Genomic DNA, 20,222 nt, shown 5'->3' on the forward strand with positions numbered 1-20,222 from the left:
TTCGCTGCGGGGCAGCTCAGGTTAATTGAGGAGAGCGACAGGTGATACTGAGTCATTCCTCTAATGAGGTGGAGTCAATTAGCCCCGTTTAATTTGTATGTAGTAAATAGGAGTTGAAGGTGAGCTGAAAGAAACAGACCTATAGTTACCTGCAGTTATAGGTGTGTTCTCTATAAGGCATGCCTAAAGGATACACTTCATTAGATAATATATATTTACATAGTGCTCTTCCCTGATTGAAGACTACCCCACAACACGCGGCATCATTCTCTATTCTCTCACAAAATCGCTTCAGTTTGCCTGAAGTTTTTCTGCTTCTGTCTCAGCTTATCTTTTCGCGAAAGGCTTTTAAAAAACCCCATTTCTGTGATCTAAGGGAAATATTCCTTTCATATCGTATTTGGATACGTATCCTTTCCTTTCGTATTTGGAAAGAGGAATTAAAGGGCGGAATCACCGGGAATAAACACACCTGGACGGTGTACCCCGGACAGGACGGACTGAGACAGTCGGGGGCGCTGCTGGCCGCAGACTACATTTCCCTCAATGCCACGCATCGCCCACGCACCCATTCACCGCTGGGACTACACTTCCCATGACGCCTCGCGTGGCAAATGCGTTCATGTGGGGCGCGCTACGGCGCGACGCCTGCCGGATTCTGCAGTCCCGCGGTGACGCACGGCGCCGTCACGGGGGCGTTACCGGGGCGGGCGGGGCCGGACCGTCGCCAGCGAGGCCTTGTCGGCGGCGGGGGGAGCGGGCCGGGCCCGCGGCCGCTGCACCATGTCCGCCTGCCACAGCTGCGCCGCCGCCGCCCGCCTCTTCGGCTCCACGCTGCCCTCCGCCCGCAGAGGTAACCGCGCTCCGGCCCCGGCCTTCCCTCCCCGGGCCCGGCGGGGTCGGCCCTTCGGCCGCGGGCCTGAGGGGAGCCCCGGCCCCGGCGCTGCCCTTATCGCGCTGTGACAGCGGCGGGGCGCGGCGGCCTTTCCCTTTTCCCTCCTTTGAGCCGTTTGCTGGTGGCACCCGCGCGGTGCGGGTCGCGGTGAGGGCAGCGTTACGGGCTGGGAAGTTTCGGGGAATTTGCCCTCGCTGTGGGGAAATGTAATGCGAGAATAGAGTTTATTTCAGCAGAGGTGATGCTCAGCAGCTGCCGGCCAGTGCGTACTACTCTGCAGTGCCAGTAAATGTGTTTAATTGGCTTAAAAATGGCTTAATTGCCTTAACCAATTAAAAGCCTACTTTTGTGGTAGCCTAAACTTGAAATATTTCTCATAAAGATGGGCTTAGTTAGCAAAATTAATTATTTCCAACTTGGTAGAAAGACGAGACTGTGCCAGCTGCTCACTGGAAGTTAAGGGCTGTGGGAGGTTGTTACTTTTTTACTGTTTTTCCTCGTTTACCCTTTTTATGATTTTCTTGGGGGTGCTGAGAGCAGACAAACCGTGTGCTGCTTTGGGTGAAAGGTAGAGCACTCCCAAATTGTACTAAAAAATCCCTCTGTTGCCACATTTGCAACAATATTTTCAATTACTCTACCCTCAGCAATAGCCTGATGAGTCAGAGATCATTTACTGCCCTTAAGAGGTGAGTTAACTCTTTGTAGGTGCCTTTACGTTTCTATCTCAAATATCAGCTGTGCTGAAAGGTTCTGACCTGTGCTTTCAAATCCAGCCTATCTGGCCTTATGCAACCCCTCTGAAACATTTAAAGCAAGTGGTGTTTGGAATTCATTACAAAATTATCTTTTAAAAATTTTTTGGGGTTTTTGGTCAGAACTAAGATTCAAAAGGATTATGTAAAAGAGCAAATGAGAATAAAATGCAGATAGAGCAATACAATTATTTATCCATCAGCTTTCAATGAAGGTTGTTTAAAAATAAATGTACCTTACTTTTGTGTGTCTTTTATATTAAATTGTGTCATCTGCTAGGTGCTTTGTTTGCTGTTGCTCGTTGGTGCCAACTTGAGAGAGTTCAGAGTGCACAGATCAATGTAATCAGTGGAGTGTTATGTGGGACAGCTACAGTTTGTCACAGTTTCACTTTCCTGAGCAGCAGATGCCCCCAAGATCCCCCAGGCTTGCCCCAAAAGTCAGTATTTATTCTGTCAAGTATCAATTAAAGGTTAAGAAGGTGTTAAGGAGCTTCCTATCGTTTCTTAACTCAAATCCGAGCAGCCTGGATCGGTTCTATGGCTGCCAGCAGCTAGGGATGCCTCCTTTGAAGTCAGTGCTCCAAAAAATATCACCTGAGCACACCCTGCCAGGTGTGTGTGTGTGAGCACACCCTGCCAGGTGTGTGTGTGTGAGCACACCCTGCCAGGTGTGTGTGTGTGAGCACACCCTGCCAGCTGTTACGTTTTGGAACATTTATCAGAGTCTGGATCCCTCAGTGCCAGCTGCCAGGCATTGAGCTGGAATGTTGATTTCCCCTGGAAATCTCCCTCTGGGTTTATTGACCCAAGGAAGTCGTGGTGATAACTTTCTTATTGCTTCATTGTGTAGTTATACGATGATATTTTGTCCAAAAACACCACTCAGACCTCATGATAAGCATGTGTGGCTTTTCACCGTTAGCCACAAGCTGATGTAGCAGTAATATGATTTTTTTCCCCCTGGTTTAGTTTTCACAGCTCAGTACTGAGTGCTGTGTAAGGTTTCATAGTTCATCCCATACAGTTCTCAGTGCATTTTCTGTCTCACAAGAGCACTCTGCATTAAAATGAGGACTGAAATGTTTCAGCTTTTGTGGAGTGCTTCAGCCTTTCTCCACAGGCCAAATCCCCCCGTGTCGCTTGTGTGAGTCCAGGTTTTGCTCAAGGGAGGAGAGGTGGTCATTGTTCGATTTTTAAGGGGTCTTTTCTCAGTTTCTAAACCAAATCTCAGTAAAGGAACCATCTCTGAGGAATGGGGCTCTGAGACAGGGAGCTGCTCAGCGCAGCTATTGCATTGTAAACACTCTCCACAGCTTGTTCCTGACTGACAAGTGCACTTGGCACACGGGGTTCTCAGAGTTCTCTGCACATTCACTAAAAGGCACAACGGCTTCTGAGAGCCAGCCAGTGTTTTCAACTTTTCTGTGATGTTTTTGTAGCTTACCCTGTGTAATCTGAAATGTGTTGCAGTTGCACTCAGCAGAGGGATTTAAAATGGGGAAGCTCATTGATTGTTATTCCTCCCTCATGTTTACAGACAGAAGCTATGCTGCTAAGAGATTTTGAAAAGATTAATTTTTAGTCACGTTAAAAATAGTACAAGTCATCTTCAGGTTAGGGACTCTTAAGCAGCATGTAAGTTAATAAACCAGCTTCAAATCTCATTTGTTACTGTCATCTTCATTGTGACTTTGCAGAGCCTGTAAGAGTTTTCCTGGTAAATGTAGGTTCCTCTTCTTTATTTTTCTCCCTTCTTATTATAGTAACAAGGTGAATTTTCAGACTATCCTCTTTCAGCTCAGCTCCCATCTCTTGGTTGCTGTTGTTTCCTCTTTCAGAGCAAATGACCTGTGCTTCTCTTGCTATTCTTACTTTTTCTTATTTTTTTTAAGAGTTTCTGGATTTTCCATAGGATTCTCTCATCCCTATAACAATAAAGCTCTGTGTTGTCAGCAGGTCTGTAGTTGCCATTGTTGCTGTATAGCTCTGCTGTCAGTAAAGCTCAGAGTCCTTATCAAAACCAACGAGCCGAGTGAGAAATTTGCCACTTGAAATGAGATGTGGATTCCAGGCTGTTGTTGATGTTGAAATCACAAGCACAACATATGTTAGCTCACGTCATCCCCTGCCATGAAATGCAATCCTGCCCGTGTTGCAAGAGGAGGAAAAGGCTGTTTGGTTTCTCAGGGAGGGTTTTTTCATGTTGGCAGCGAGGGATTTCAGCAAAGTTAAGATTACGCTGAGTTTGCCGGTGCCGGCCGTCGGTGGGTGCCAAATAGGACACAGCTCAGTTTTCCTCAGCACAATTCCTGTTGCCAAGAGGTGCCTCACATTCCTGGAAACTAATTTTTAGTGGAGTTCCCACATCCAGCCGTGCAGTCTTTGAGTCTGAAACACCTGATTTTTGCATAATAAAGAGACTCTTCAAAGGTTTCTCTCAGGGGGTTGAATTATTTCACAATAAAAGCTCTGAGTTGATTGTGTTTATCATTCTGAGGATCAGTTTCATAACTGATCCTCAGGATGTTCCCTATTTCATGCCACAACAGGACTCTCCATTGTCTGATGTTAGAGGACCTGAAATTATTCTGGGGTCTTTTTGGACAACCAAGGGAGCTTTCAACAAGGTGAACGTTAGGGTGGCAAAGATTATTTATTTTGGATAATTAAAATCTGTTCAGAGCTGAGTTCTGTTGCCAAAACCTTTTAGCTCTACTTAAAGTAAATAAGTTCTGAGATTTGATGGCAATGGAATTAAAACAGGAGTATTTTAGTATTTAACTTTTCTTTTTTTTTCCCTTTTTTGTTTTTTTAGGTATTTCTTGTGGTCGTACACGCATCCCTGTTTTAGGAAAACTTGGGACTTTTGAAACTTGTTCTCTAAAACGAATTCCTCTTAGAAACTTTTCAGAAACACCAGCATATTTTGCTTCAAAGGATGGTGCAAGCAAGGATGGTTCTGGAGATGGAAGCAAGGTAATTTCCACAAACTGGGGGTTTCAATAATTTATGTAAAATGTTCCTTACATTTTAAAATTTTTTTTTACTTAAAATTAATCTCGAAATTTTGGCCAACCCCTGACATTTCTAACCCCTGAAATTGCTGCAACTGGCAGTGAAGAAAAATAAATTGTGTTGTGAATTTGTTAGAAGATAAACCTTGTCAACATCCTGCAGTGCTTTTCCCAGTTTTATAAATCTCTTTGCCGAGTGTAAACTTGAAAACTTTATTGGATGTCATAAATCAAGAACAGGATTTCAGGAAAGAGTAGTAATCAGAGTTATTCTCCTTCAAAAGCCTGGTGCTCCCAAGTAGACTTTTTAAAATTTCATTTTAAATGTTTCTGGGTTTAGAACTGGTTTGTCTTAAGTAAGACAAGTCAGTGAGGACATGAGCTCACCTCTTGTTAGTCAGTTGTAGTCTATTTTTATCCTAGTCATTCTCTGTAATTATAGTTAATAAACAGCTTCTTCAGATAAATGATTACCTGAGAATTAAACTGCTCTTTAGTCAGCAAATACCATTTTGAGAGTTCACAGGCAATTACTCTGCCTTAGTATGGTGTGTTGTGAACCTGAGGAACTGTGCAGATGACACATGTCTGTTCTGAAGGTGCAATTAAACTTTTTAAAAATAAATAAAGAAGATAAAAGAAATTAATACTTTTTTCCTTGAAAATGGTTGTAAGGAGAAATCACTAGGCAAGACAGATTTAAAAAATGAAGAACTGCCTTAGAAATGGGAAGAGAGATTTTTCTGTCTCCTAAAATATAATAACTTGTATTAATCAGAGTATTTCCAAGCACTTTGAAATGCATGTTTTAGCACAGATTACTACACCTGCCAAGGAAGGGAGAGGAGCTGTGGCTTCAGAAACCCTTAGAATCCACACAGTTGAGATAGTAAAATACTCTCTAAATATGATTTGTTTTCTTGTCTGGCATTAAAACATTAAAATGCACTATTAAAACATTGTTGACAGAGCTTGTTATTGTTCTAGTGCCAGACAAGCAGCTTTAATGCAGGTGTGGGATACCTCTTCCATGGGCATCCAGGACTGGCAGACCTGGGAAATGCAGATGTATTTGTAAATAATTTGTAAATGTAAAACACTTCCAAGTGTTTATGTCACATTCTTCTACGTTTCCAAAGCCTTTAAAAAAATCTTAACAATAGCTACTTTTTCATTCAGCTATTGCAAAATTCAGATTATTTGATTCCAGAAGCACACTGCTAAATGCTTACTGTACCAGCTCCATTGTTGGGGGCTAATTGTGTGGAAATCTCTTTTAGAAATCTGTTGGTGAGGGTGGTGGTAAAAAGTCAAGCTCTGGAAGCTCTGGGAAAGGAGGGAACCAACTGCGCTGCCCAAAGTGTGGGGACTTGTGCACACACGTGGAGACCTTTGTGTGTAAGTTTTCCTTAAATCTTCCTTGTTTTACATAGGCACAGGTGTGACACTGTGATTTAACACAGTCCTGACAGCTAAGTGGTAGCCTGCCTAATTACATGGTGTCACAAATTTTGTTTTGCTTAGTTTGGCCTCGTTGGTGTGACCAGCATTTATTGTCTCTGTGGGTACATTTATGTAATTCCCATGATGTGTGGGGATGTGGTCGTGGAATTCACGTTACATTGGGAATATGCATTTTTATAATAGTTGATGGCATTTTATACTTAATACCATTTGAACTACAGATACTTTCATATCTCTATTATATAAGTATATACTTTATATGTGTGCATTTGTAATGTCTGTCCTTTCTTTTCTAAATAATATAACTTTAATCCTGCATGTACTATACCCAAAGTGCTTATCCAGCAGAGGAATTAGTATCTGACAGATGGCTCACTGGAACAGTCTTCCATGGCAAAGTCAGAGCTGTAATACATTCCAAATAGCAGGCTGGAAAGTCCAACTAGAAAATCCAAAATCCCTGTTCTCCAGCAGCAATTGCTCCTATTTTATTTTTTTTTAAGTATAATCCAAATTAATGCCATTTCTTCTTTAGGTTCTATCAGTCTTGAAGATATTTCATACCTTATTTCAGCACTAATGAGACCAGCTTAGAAAACAAGAACTTTTGTCAGAAAGCAAATTCCCACTGTTAGGTAGTGGGGCTCAAGGAGGAAGTATCAAGTCATAACCAGACTTGTGCACTAAGAGGCTTAAGACAAGGTCAGCATAAAAGTGTTCAGCAGTTGTTAATAGAACAGCTGGCAGAAATAAGGAGTGGATGTGCTGTGATCTGCTGCTACTCATATAAAATAGTATTTAAAATGATCAAATGTCACAATAAATCACAAGGCAGTTCTATAATAATAAAGATATATTTCTTTAGAGAAAGGATCAGTCCTCAGTCCTTATCCTCCCCAGAAATAAGGTTGTTTTTCCAGTTTGTTTGAAACTATAGGCAACAAGGTATTCTGCAAAACCTGGCACTAGTTCATGGAATTGGAAACCTGATCCTGTCTGTGTTCAGTGTAGTCTCTCCCTGGACTAGGTGTGGTTGGAAACTAGAATGATTTTTAATCTCATTTACCTTCTTATGATTCTTGAGCAGGCAGAGATGTTTTTGAAACTCTCTCACTTCACTGTGTGTTTCCCTTGGTGCTGCAGTTTGTGCTTTTGTCTGGAAATACCATTCAAGCATTGTCCCAGAACGATCCCTGGAAAGCAGAGATGTGATTTAGTGCTTTGTCAGTTTTGCTGGGAACACTTAAGCATGCCTGGAAACTTCCTTGGGAACAGGATTTATTATTTATTCATACCAACACTATGGGAGAACATACCTTGATAGATGCAATTTAAAATTCCCAAGTAGTGAACCCACTTGAGCTGCAGCATCAGAATAACACAGGTTCTGTAAACAGCTGGGGACTGGAAACCCACTTTTTTCCAAAGTTCCTGTGAGTCCTGGTGGAGTTTTTTCTGGACCTGTGTTATTTTGGTTTCGTCTGTTAATTTGAGCAAACTGCTTCCCAACCACACTCAGTAAGGCAGCTGGAAAACAGAGGTTCTAATTATCTTAAAATTTATTTGAAAAAAGAAAACAAAAACTAAGAAAAATCTGTCCAATTCTGCCCAAAATGAATGGGTTGCAAGATGTATTAAGCCTACTGTAAACGGATTTTTTTGTTGTTGCTTAGTCAGGAAAAATAATGAATTTGCACAGTTCTGGTTAGAATTAACAACCTGCAGAGCCTTAAATAAATATCTAAAACCAAAGGAAAACATGCAATTAGCATTTGTTTCAGTTTAAATATTAGATTTTCAGTCGTTTTGAGAGAAGTAGGGAAGCAAAATACTGAATAATAGGCATGTTCACTAGAAAATTAATTGCCAGTGAGTGGCAGTGTGACTGGCTGGTTTTCCAGTGGAGTTTGTTTTTAATAGAGCTTCTCTTTGTATCTACAAATCTTGCAGAAAGATTTGCTTGGCAATGGTTTTCCAGTAATTAACAATGAAGGGAAAATATGAGGCAAACAAAAAGTCATTTTGCTTTGCCCTCCTTTCTCAGCAGTTCCTGTATTATTGTTTTGGGTTGTGAAAGTCTGTAAGGAGAGTTTGTGATCAGTGAAATAAGACTTGATCCTCAGATGTGGAGTGAAATCCAATAGCTGTAAAGCTGATTGACATAAGAAGCCTTATCTGGATGCTGCTTTTACTGTCTCCACCTGATGCCATCAGGTTCCTCCACCCTCCAAAGCAGCACTTCCCTGCTATTGTGCATTCTCAGAAGCTTCCCTGCTTTCTTTTTCCTGGTTTGGGGTTTATTTTTTACCTTAAAGCAATTTGATAGCAGCCCATTATCTCAACCCTGCAACTCTTTTCAATTTTAACCCTCTGATTGTTTCTGTTTCCTGTATGTTTTGTAAAAACCTGCCAGTTCTTTTTGGCAAGGTCAGCTCACACTGACTTTCTAAGTGCCTTTGCTAATGCAGCCTCTGTGGCAATGTTGTCTGATTAAAAACAACACTTGACTTGCATTTTGGCACACTGTAAATATTTGCAGATGTCTTAATGACAAGGAGATAATTTGACATGGATGTTCTTTGTTGTGCTTTTATGTGCTTGCTAAAATCACATATGAAAACATGCCAGTATTTAGGATTAGCAAAGTTGCCTGCAACTCATTGTGTACTTTTTTTTTTTTTTTTTTTTTTGTATGAAATTTTAAAGATGCCCCATAGTACTCTTACAGCCAACTCCGTATTTTCTGGGTTTTTAAATCATTCCTGTGGATCTGTAAAGGGACCAACCATTCTCATGGCTATTCTATCCTAAATAAGCTTTGCATAAGAAAGGAGAACAGCCTCATGGCACTGTGGTCATCACAAATATCAGAGGTGTTTTGAGTGAGCCCTGGGAGAGAGGTTGGGTTGTTTTTTTCCCAACAATATTGTTGCTAAATAATAGTTACATAAGAGGAATGGGTTTGTGCAAGTGGATTTCCATCACATTCCCATGAGGCAGATGACAGTAATTTGGAAGGTTGCCAGGAGAACTTCCAGGCTGTTACCCAGAATTTCTTTGAAGTACAGTTAATAAAGCTGTGTTGGTCACAGTATTAGTTGCTACATTCTTAAAGTAATCTGTTGGTCTTGCTTATCCAGGTCTAAGGTGGGATTAATGGTAAGAAAAACCCCACCCACTCCTGTTTTGCTGATGCCAGTCCTATGGGAAACAAGAAGTTACAAATAAGCAGCTTGTTTATTGCTAGAGGGTGTTGTTACAGTCAACTGGTGCTACAGTGTTCAAGCCATTTTCTAAAAACTTTTTATGATTTCAGATGTTCTGACATGGAAGTTTTCACGGGGTTGTTTTTCTACAATTACTTTACTTTTAATGAAATACACTTACTAGTATATTTTCTTTAAATCTATCCTACTGCTTGTGATTTGCATTTAGTAGCATAGTAATATGGCTAGAAAGGATCTATTCTGAATTACTTTTATTATTCTTCTCTACTGTCTGTTTTTATTATTTCAATTTTGCCTTGCCAGAGGAAAAGAAGAGCAACGCAGGTTCTCATTTTCAGTCTTATGAAACCAACCTTTGCAGATTTCTTAAGACATAGTTCACAAAGTCAGCAGTAGGAGGGTTTAGCTTTTGGAATTTGAAAGAAATTTGTCCTAGTCTTGACAGTAAAAATAAATAAGCAGAAGATCTTGCAAAACATCAAAGTCCTTGATGGTTTGTTGCATGCCACAGCCGCCTCTTGTTGGGATGAGCCCTTTGGGTGACCCCCTGTGCTCCATGTCCTGGGCTTGGTGACTCGGGCCTGACCCACAGTGTTCCAAAGCCAGAGGGATGCACAGAGCAGCAGCTGCCAGAGCCCTCCTGTAATGCTGTCTTTGATATTCTACACTGCTTCCCTGCACTTTAATCTGTGCCTAACCACAATATTTTATTTTGCTGTCAGTTTGAGAGTTAGGAACATTTCCTGCACAGCTAAAGCCTTCATTAATTTTGTCTCTCTCAGAAGTGAATGTGATGCTACTGGAGCAGTATCAAAAGGAGTTTTGTGTTTAGTCCATTGTCTGGTTGCTGCCCAGCATTCTGATTTTTTGGGGGCAAATTGTGTTCTCTCTGTGTCAAATTTCTTAGGCCAATAGTAGCTTTTAAATGTTCTAAGGTGAGCAAGGGAGAAGTGTTTTGTAAACACAGGGAGGCTGTGCTGTCTTACAGGTGCTTGTCCTGTGTGATGAACTGGGACAGAAGCAATTCCTCTCACTGCTTTGTTTGACTTTTTCTGCAGCTTCCACCCGTTTTGTGAAGTGTGAAAAGTGTCACCACTTTTTTGTTGTCCTGTCAGAGGCAGACACAAAAAAGAGCATCATTAAAGAGCCTGAGTCAGCAGCAGAAGCTGTGAAATTGGCATTCCAGCAGAAGCCACCACCTCCACCGAAAAAGGTATGTTCTTAATTCCACCCAGAGCCCCCTCCTGTTGCAGCATGGAGAAATGCTTCCCTTAATCTGCATCAGGTGTGTAATGGGCTGCTGGGACAGAGCAACAAACAATAAAGATGATTAGCTCAAGATTAAACCTTTGTGAGCTGTGTGACCCAGCAGGGCACTGATAAAGGGAACAAGTAGATCCAATAAAGGTATTGGAGCTTGTTTTCCTCTTTGTCTTGTGATTTCATTTTCTCCTGTGTCCTTGAGGCTGACCTCAGCCTTCACCAACCATAGTAACTTTTCTTTCTCACTGTGGCCTTGCATTCTGTATCTTTATTTTAGCAGCTTCTTTCTGTAGCTGCAGAGCCTTTTATTTGGTGTCGGTTTGGGTGAGAGCTGTAGCAGATTAATTTGTGGCCATGGTCCTTCTGAAGTCAGAGTCTCCTCTGGAGATTAGTGAGGAAGCCTTTTATGTTTCTCAGTTCATGGTGGACTGTAATGGTTACTCCACACAGTTCTGTGATAGGCCTCTTTTAAGAAAATAAGTATTAAAATTTATGTTCCTCTTAAAAATTTGGGTGAAAATGGCAATAGGCTTATGTATTAACACAATATGAATGTGTAAGCATCATGTTTTTTAAGTAAACTTATCAACAGGAATAAGACATTATTTGTATTTTAGATGTTAGTTTCTATTTCTCAAGCCTGTAACAATTCAGACCAAAGTCTATCTTTGGCACAATTTACTATTTTTCCTTTTCTGCTGCAAGATGATTTAGAAGTGTTACTAAGGTTAATCTGTTTTTCAGATTTACAACTACCTCGACAAATACGTTGTTGGTCAGTGTTTTGCCAAGAAGGTGCTTTCAGTTGCTGTGTATAATCATTACAAGAGAATCTACAATAATATCCCATCTAACCTGAGACAGCAAGCAGAAGTTGAGAAACAGACTTCTTTAACACCAAGAGGTTTGTATGATATTTGGCATTTTTCTGGTCAAAAAAATTACCGTTTCAGGACCCTAACTTGAGAAATCTAAGAAAGGATTTACCTGACACTGGATGTTGTATAACTGAAATTATAAGAACTTCTACTAAATATAATTTTCACTGTGAACTTCAGTGATTTATTTAAAGGGTAATCAGAAGGTTTATGGTGCTTTCCATATGAAATGCTTAGCCCTTTTTGCTGATACATATTATGGGGTATTCTCCTTTAACTTTCTAAAGCGAGTCTCCTAATTTTTTCTTTCTAATCTCATTTACTACTTAACAGTAAATCTGCTGCTGAATCTGCAGCAACAATGCAGATCAGGAAGGTGATATTTTGCATAGGTAAATTGATGAGTACTTAGAAATCTAACTTCCCTTGCTCCTGCTGGCAGCATCTGCTGGTCACCACAGTATTGTTCCATATCTAGCAGGTGTAGATGGAGTTACTCTTGGCAGTACTTTTGCTGCTGAGTAAGTGTGTAGCTATGTTGATCTAATTTATTTTTAGAAGTAGGATTAAGTTGCCATCTCTGACTCAAAGTGTACTTTGGGTAGTTTTTTTAAAAGGTGTTTTGTTCTGTCTTGCAAAAGTTACCACAGAAATCTTCATTTTTTGAATTAAGACAAGTCTTTTAAATGAGGAGGGAACATTGGTACCACTGTTCTGGTAATGGTAAGAGCAGTTGTGTACCTGGCACTAGGAATTTCCTGACCCTCCACAGGGAGATAACATGGTCCATACCCACAGAGACTGACACTGAATGTTTACATATTTCAGAGTTCTGCCTTATAACACAGAACATTGTAACTCTCAGGGAGAGTTCAAGGAAGCCTCTTCAAACCAAAATTGTTATTCTGTTTTTTCCCTTCTATAATTGGCTGTAAAGTGAAAATCTAATTAGAGGTAATAGATTGTTGTTGTTTTTAGAAGTAGATAGCTTGCTGGCATTTCAAAAACATGGAGTTTGGGTTTTGGGTTAATTTTGACAGCAACAAAAAATAGCTCTTGTGGGGATTTCCTGTCAGAAATACATTCATAGACAGTGATGAGATGTATTCAGAAGAGGGCAAGAGGTGGAGAATTTATAAGCTTTTATAGACTTACTTTTTTATGACTGTTTTCATCCTCTCTCTTAGAATTAGAAATCAGAAGACGGGAGGATGAGTACAGATTTACAAGTAAGTGAACCCTCTCCTCATGTCCTCCTCTGCAATACCTACTTTTATGACATGGAGAAGAGTCTTTAGTGACTGCTAGTTTGAAACGTTGGGTGAAGTCCAGTGCTTGTACTTTTTTTGTCATGGAAATCAACAGCTTGGGTTTATTTCTTCTCGTATGTTAAAAAAATATATAAGAAATTATAGTAAAAGTGAGTAAATTTGTAAGGACTGAAAATTTCTCTTGCTTTTTAATGTAGAGGAATGCTTTTAGGTAATCCACTGTGCTTTGGATATTCTTTTCCTATATGCCTCTGCAAAAGTGTGGTTGGAACTCCTGTTTGTGCAATAATTGTGCTTTATTTCTGTTGCTTTCCTCTCTGTAAGCTTCTGTACACAGAGAATTCTAGGTTTGCAGAAGAACCTTGCTGTTATTGTGTGTTTAAAGTAGTGACAGACCTTATTGGTGCTCAAACAGTGCTGTTATTGTTCTCTTCAGAACTCCTGCAGATTGCTGGAATCAGTCCTCATGGTAATGCTTTGGGAGCATCAATGCAGCAACAGATGAACCAGCAGATACCTCAGGAAAAACGGGGAGGAGAAGTACTAGATTCAGCCAATGATGACATTAAACTTGAAAAAAGTAATATTTTGCTGCTTGGACCAACTGGATCAGGTATACAGCTGCATGTTTCTACAGATGTCTTATTTTTCATGGAATTTGTTGTTAATGGGTGATTTTCCTCTTCTTTGATTATTCAGATTTGGTTTATAAAAAACTAAACTGTGAATTTCGAATTTGGATTCCAGTGTTTTCATGCCATGTTAACATGATGAGCTAGTGGCCTTAAAAAGGAATGAGCTGTAGTTGTGTGGTTTTTTTTTTTTTTTTTTTTTTAATGCCTTTATTTACTGACTGAATAAAAGATGCCACATTGACTAAAAAGTGGCAGTCATAGTTTCACTGCTTTAGCTGGCAAGCTGAGATGCTGCAGTTAGTGCTGTTTCACCTCTGGGACAGATTAGTTGCAGGGGGTTGGAAAGAGAGATTATTTTGTATGTTCATAAGACTTGGGAGTGTTTGTGCTGAAGTGATGGCATTTTGCAGACTTTTTGGGAGAACATTCACTAAACAATATTTTAATTCTGTTTCTTCCCAACTTCAAAGCAGGAGCAATTGGACTTTGCACTGCACCCTGAGTGTCTGCAAAGGACTACTGATTTATTTAATCTTTAAACTCTGCAAGTACATGTATTATGGTTTTTATATTGTGTGACATTTTGTGATACTGTATGCATTTCAAGCTGCCTTAAATGTGTATTATTAAACTAAAACCAGAAATACAGCCTGCCAATGTAAAAACCACTGCTTATGAAAGCTATCTCCCTTGGAAAATATTCTTATATTAAGATGCTGGTATGACTCAGAATGTTTAATAAGAGTAATGATGATCCTGTGGTAAATCCTTGAATGGTTTTGGCTGGAGGGTACCTAAAAGCTCCCCTTGTTCCATCCCTGCCATGTGCAGGGCCACCTTCCACTATCCAAGGTTGCTCCAAACCCTGTGCAACCTGGCCTTGGACACTTGCAGAGATCCAGGGGCAGCCACAGCTTCTCTGGGCACCCTGTGCCAAGGCCTGCCCACCCTCACAGCCAAGGATTTCTTCCCAATATCTCATCTAAACCCACCCTCTTTCAGTTTAAAGCCATTCTCCTTTGTCCTGTCACTACACACCCTTGTTAGAAGTCCCTGTCCAAGTACTTGGATTTGTGTGCTCAAAGAGAAATGTGTGTCAGTTCTAACATGCAGCTTTTATTTTACCAGGTAAAACCCTGCTGGCTCAGACTCTGGCTAAATGCCTAGATGTCCCTTTTGCTATCTGTGATTGCACCACCCTGACTCAAGCTGGCTATGTTGGGGAAGACATTGAATCTGTCATTGCTAAACTCCTGCAAGATGCCAACTACAACATAGAAAAAGCACAGCAAGGTAAACTTCTCATGTGTGCTACAGAGACTGTTCGTTTTGTTGAAGTGCTGTAAGATTTTGAGACCAGCAGTATTCCTGAAATTCATGTCCTGCTGCATGTACCCAGAGTTTAAATCAGATGGAATAAACCTAAGAGCTCAACGTGTATTTTTTTTTGTCCACAACTGGACAAAATTACAGTTTTTTGCAGTCAGGAAGTAGAACAGACTGCTGCTCTCTCAAATTTTATTATTCTCTGTAAACTCTTGCTTCTCTTTAAAAGTAGGATTGTCTTTAATCCCATTTTCTGTAACTGCAGGAATTGTTTTTCTGGATGAAGTAGATAAGATTGGCAGTGTTCCTGGTATCCATCAGTTACGGGACGTTGGGGGAGAAGGTGTTCAACAGGTAAATATTTCCATGGAGTGGTTTTACTTCCTGAGTGAACAGGACATAGGATCCTGTCATGTCAAACAGCTTGGGAATGTATGGAGTCATAGTTCTTCAGTTCCTTAATTATTCACCTTCAAAAGACACATCTTTCCTCTTGACTTCATTAAAAAACATAATCTCAAAAACAATTTGAGGCATCCTCATGGAAGCATTTTAGTTCAAAAATGTCTTTGCAGCATTCAGACAGACAGTTCATAATATTCACTTAGCTATTCAGATAGCCAGTTCCAGACAAGGACAAGTAACATTTCCCATTTAAACAAAACTCTTAAAGCATCTAATCGTTATATGCATAACGTGCATGGGACCCACATTAAAGGAATGGTTTTGTCCTTGAGTGGGATCGTCTCATAGGGAAAACTGACATTTTTGGACACTTACTGTTACTATAAAGGCAAAAGGGAGCAGGAAATATGAGTATATTTGTTAAAGTGAACATATCATGGAGTGCCTCTTTACATGATGCTACAGAATGGAAATTTTTTATTGCTTGTTTCTTCTTTCCTTCTTAGGGCTTGTTAAAATTACTTGAAGGCACAATAGTAAACGTTCCAGAAAAGAATTCTCGGAAGCTACGTGGAGAAACGGTGCAGGTTGACACAACAAACATTCTGTTTGTAGCTTCTGGTGCTTTTAATGGTCTTGACAGAATTATCAGCAGGAGGAAAAATGAAAAAGTGAGTGCATCAGGCTGTATCCAGGCTGAAAAATCATCATCTTGATCACTGTTTGCAATACTGACTTTTACAGGTCTTGCTGTATTTGTAAACACACTAAATTTCTTTATTTCAGCAAGTGTTGCTAAAAACCATCATCATCTTAAAATACCTGTTCCTGCAGTTCACTGTTTTGTAGATTAATGTCTGGGACCGGGGTTCTGGCTGCAGCATTCTGACAAAATGTGCTCCCTGTCTCTAACACTAAAGGAGTGACTGAAATTCAAGTTATTGTTCATGTTAATTCGTGTAGCTTCCCATGTAAGCAAATTTGCCTGCATTTGCTTCACTTATGAAGTGTCACTGATATTTGTAAAATGACCAGAACATGTTGATAACCTTCTTTCTTTTAAGAAAATTTGCTCTTGTACTGATGTATTAATCCTTCACTGAGGAAATTCAATCTTTTAAGAAACTGATTGTGTGCAAGGGGTCTAATATTACTCCAAGTAGTTTCTTGAGCTTGAATTAGTATGTAATGACCTAATCAGTCACTGCAGATTTTTTAATACTCATGGAAAGTGAGTAAGAACACTCAGTTATTACAGCTGTCTAAGCAGGACATGTTTGTTTTTGCAGTACCTAGGATTTGGGACACCATCTAACATGGGGAAAGGCAGAAGGGCTGCAGCAGCAGCTGATCTTGCCAATATCAGTGGAGAGTCTGACCCACAGGAGGATATTGAGGAGAAGGATCGCTTGCTGCGCCATGTGGAAGCCAGGGACCTCATCGAGTTTGGCATGATTCCTGAATTTGTGGGACGTTTGCCTGTTGTGGTTCCCCTGCACAGCCTGGATGAGAAAACCCTGGTGCGGATTCTTACGGAGCCACGGAACGCTGTGGTTCCTCAGTACCAGGCACTGTTCAGCATGGATAAGGTTTGAGTTTTCATTTGATGACTCTTTGGTGTTCATTTTTATAAATACAGTGTTTTCAGTCATGCTTATATTCACCACACTGAGTTGTAAATGAAATGTTTCCCATTTCTCTCTGTGTAGTGTGAATTAAATGTAACTGAAGATGCATTGAAGGCTATAGCCAGACTGGCCCTGGACAGAAAAACTGGTGCCAGAGGTCTTCGATCTATAATGGTGAGTAAATTAAGTCTTATAAAAAACAAGTGAAGCTTCCTGGATTTGTGTGTATAGACCTAATCTTGACCATTTCCAGTGACAGCCACACTTAGTTCTGGCCCTTACATGGATGCAGTAAATCTTTCTAAAGCTGTGAGTATTCAGAGTTCTTCCAAGAAGACTCTCTGAAAATCACTTGTTTCTGTGTGCCCTCTTGTACAGAAATATTTTCCCCTCTATTTTCTTGCAGGAAAAGCTGCTGCTGGAGCCCATGTTTGAAGTGCCCAATTCTGACATCGTATGTGTGGAAGTTGACAAAGATGTTGTAGAAGGCAAAAAAGAGCCAGGATACATTAGGTAAAACGGTAACAGAAGTAGCAGAACAGACCAGTAATACAACTAGACAGGTATTCTGATAGAGTAAGCACAAATCCATGCACACAACCTAAAAAAGATTCAATACTTTGTATATTGTACACAGCTGAATTAGTGCCTGTTCTGTCCTAGAGACTTTGGATTTGTATTGCTTTAGTTTTTAAGCAGAAATTTTTAAATAAACATATGTGAAATTACTTTTGTGTGTGTATACCTGTAGAAATTGAAGTAAATTTTAAGATAACAGTAAAAATTTGAAATTCAGTTTTGACTGTACTGAAATTTCTGAAATGAAACAGTTTTTCTTCGTACTTTTTACCACAGATGTGAGGTTTTTATACAAGCTCCAGGGTACAACAATTTTCTACATTACTCTTGCAGCAGTGGAGAGCCACAAAGGCACATCTATTGATTTGCTGAACTCTTGTTAAAATAATCAGTTTAATGTTGTAAAGAGTATGGTAATGACGTGGAATATTGAAAACACTGGATAAATCTGCATTAAAAAAAAAATCCAACAATTTCCATGAATGAAGGATGGAATTGAGAGAGAATGGGTCAGATTAAAACTGGTTAAAAAATTATTTTCCGAATTTCAGGTCTGAAATTTAGGAGCTGTGTCTTGGTTTCTATCACTGACAATGTTGTTTGAGTGGCTTTCTCCACTAAGGTACATTTACTCATTCCAGCACCTTGTCTGTGCTGAAGCTTGGCTCAGCCTTTTGTTGTTGGAGGGAGTGAAAAGTACTACACTGATGGTTGCTTGAAGTGATTTTATATAGCACCAGAAATACTAAATTTATTGACTAAATCAAACAACTTACTGAAAGTCAGAAGGCTAATTGAATTCAGCTAATGAGCCTGTGTGCTGGTGGCAATGCAAATGTGCACTGCAGCATTTCCAGATCAGAAGGTCAGAGCTTTGTCACAGGACTCTGTGCATGTGACGTGTTTGTCAGAAGCTATGGAAAGTGTCTCTTGTTTTTTCCCTCTGTGTCTAAGGCATCTGATCATTCCTTCCAATCCTAGGGCTCCCACCAAGGACTCATCAGAAGAGGAGTATGACTCTGGAGTGGAGGAGGAAGGCTGGCCTCGACAGGCAGATGCTGCAAACCATTAAACACTGTCAGAACTGTGACCTGCAAAAAGCTCACTCGGTTCTTTCCTTGCGATTGCCTCTGGCTCCAGCCTGGCCCCAAAGGCACCAGATCTGTCTCGGACACGATTCCTGATGAGGAACTTCATTAGCTAAATCAGATCGTGTATTTTACTGCAGCATCACCTTGATTTGATGGACAGAGTGTGGACTGGGATGGCATAATGTTCAACTATGAATTGTATATTACACTTGTTCAATTAAAATGTATAGCAAATGCAGCAGCACCTGCACTGCCCTTGCCAGAAACTAAACCAGCAGCGCAGGTGCTGCCAATAGTTAGATTTAACAATAATGTTACTCTACAAGTGGGAAATCAAAATTAATAATTAGTAGAGGGTGAGTAAACTATCTTAGCTCCTGGTACGGCTCACAGGGGGTTCTGTTCAGGTCAGTGTTAGGGTCCTGCAGGGGTGTGAAACCCAGCGGGCACTGGAGTGGCTTGTTACATTGGTGGGGGGGAAGCCCTTTTGGAAGAGGGGACACGCTTTGTGACACTGCTGGGAGATTCTGCTAAAATGTGACACTGGTTTGTTACAGTCATTTGAATATCCAGTAATACCCTTCACGTCTCCATTGGGAGCTTTAATCACCTTGGATACTGTGAAAGAAGGTGAAGTCTGGTTTTCCAGAGGGGTAAACAAGATTCCTAGGAAGCAGTAAAACCATCTAAATTTGGATGAGAAGTCGCCATAAATTTTTAAATATTAATGTTCTAATATAGTACATTTTGTTTAACGTATTGGAACTATCATGCATCAATTTTTTGGTGCCAGGTATTTGCCCAACCTATCTTATAATGTTAAGAGATGAAAGAAGTAAATGTATAATATTTTTGCTGTAATCAGTAGTGATTGTTCACATGACAGTGCTTTTTAAGTTATATTCTCAAATGCTAGTATTGCATCTTGTGGGTTCGTCTTTGATTTTAGTCTCACAGCAAGCAATCCTCCCTCTTCTGTTCTCCACCAAAATTAATTCAGTCCTTTAGGAAAGTCTTTGTAAAAATACTAAAGGACCTGTATGTTTTTGATTTGTTTCAGGAATTAAAATTGTCACTTAAAACTTTGTTTTGTCCTTCGGTGAAAACGTGGACTTGAGTTTCCCTAAAACTTTAATTCACACTATTTAAATAAAACTTTCATCCTTCTTTTTAGTCTAGTGGCTGTTTTAGGACAGGAAAGGATACCGAGAATCTATTGACCCTATTTTTGTCATTAATTTTTGTCATGTAAATTCTATGTAATATTTGTGTTCTTCCCTAGCAGCAGTGTGACATGCAATTGTAGCCAGGTGCAACAGATACTTCCCGTGGGATTACAGATTCTTTTCAGGTTAAATGACCCACTAATGGTTCAGAAAAAGCTGCATTTGGAGTTGAGGATATTTGTAGAAGCTTGGTCCCCTCAAAATGGGAATTTGTGGTGAACTATCTGTAACTGCATCCTCACTTTCCTTTTTGTAGAGTGAAAAAACATAACAGCTTTTAATTCTGAATCCTTTAATTCAAATCCTTTTTAAAACAGATAGAAAAAACCACCACATTTTAGGTGAAACTGTTCAACAACTTAGTTTTGAAAGTTGTTTGGAATTCTGTAACCAAGAACTGTTTTTAAGGAAATAAAAATGCCGTGTAACTACAGTTTGTACTTCACCTCTGGCGTTTGAATAAAAGCGAATATTCAAGCAGTGGAGAGTTGTCATCCCTGACGCCATCCCCGCATATTTTAAGTTTTAGGAGCAGTTTTTGAAATTTATTTTTTAAGTGGAG

General features: G+C 40.0%; 1 protein-coding gene across 3 annotated transcripts; it reads left to right on the top strand.

The window, feature by feature from the left end:
- Positions 1 to 697: 697 nt before the first annotated feature.
- Positions 698 to 20,140, top strand: CLPX (caseinolytic mitochondrial matrix peptidase chaperone subunit). 3 transcript variants are annotated; one of them, XM_030955086.1, is made up of 14 exons: positions 698 to 853; positions 4,469 to 4,629; positions 5,948 to 6,065; positions 10,417 to 10,571; positions 11,366 to 11,525; positions 12,687 to 12,728; positions 13,207 to 13,383; positions 14,534 to 14,698; positions 14,997 to 15,085; positions 15,643 to 15,807; positions 16,426 to 16,725; positions 16,846 to 16,938; positions 17,171 to 17,327; positions 18,325 to 20,140. In XM_030955086.1, exons 1-13 carry the CDS (start codon positions 784 to 786, stop codon positions 17,279 to 17,281), a joined length of 1,806 nt encoding a protein of 601 aa, XP_030810946.1. In that variant the 5' UTR covers positions 698 to 783; the 3' UTR covers positions 17,282 to 17,327; positions 18,325 to 20,140. The 3 variants fall into 3 exon arrangements, with proteins under 3 accessions (XP_030810946.1, XP_030810943.1, XP_030810944.1); XM_030955083.1 differs by having other exon boundaries at positions 17,171 to 17,277; XM_030955084.1 differs by lacking the exon at positions 12,687 to 12,728 and having other exon boundaries at positions 17,171 to 17,277.
- The last annotated feature ends 82 nt before the right edge of the window (positions 20,141 to 20,222 follow it).

The sequence above is a fragment of the Camarhynchus parvulus genome, chromosome 10 (genome assembly GCF_901933205.1).
Source record: "Camarhynchus parvulus chromosome 10, STF_HiC, whole genome shotgun sequence".
Classification (NCBI taxonomy): domain Eukaryota; kingdom Metazoa; phylum Chordata; class Aves; order Passeriformes; family Thraupidae; genus Camarhynchus; species Camarhynchus parvulus.

Bases quoted from the DNA above. Each gene is read 5' to 3' on its own strand.
- CLPX (XM_030955083.1), top strand. From the start codon at position 784: ATGTCCGCCTGCCACAGCTGCGCCGCCGCCGCCCGCCTCTTCGGCTCC. The intron at 854-4,468 runs GTAACCGCGCTC...TTGTTTTTTTAG, and splicing joins GCTGCCCTCCGCCCGCAGAG to GTATTTCTTGTGGTCGTACA. The intron at 17,278-18,324 runs GTAAAACGGTAA...TTCCAATCCTAG, and splicing joins AAAGAGCCAGGATACATTAG to GGCTCCCACCAAGGACTCAT.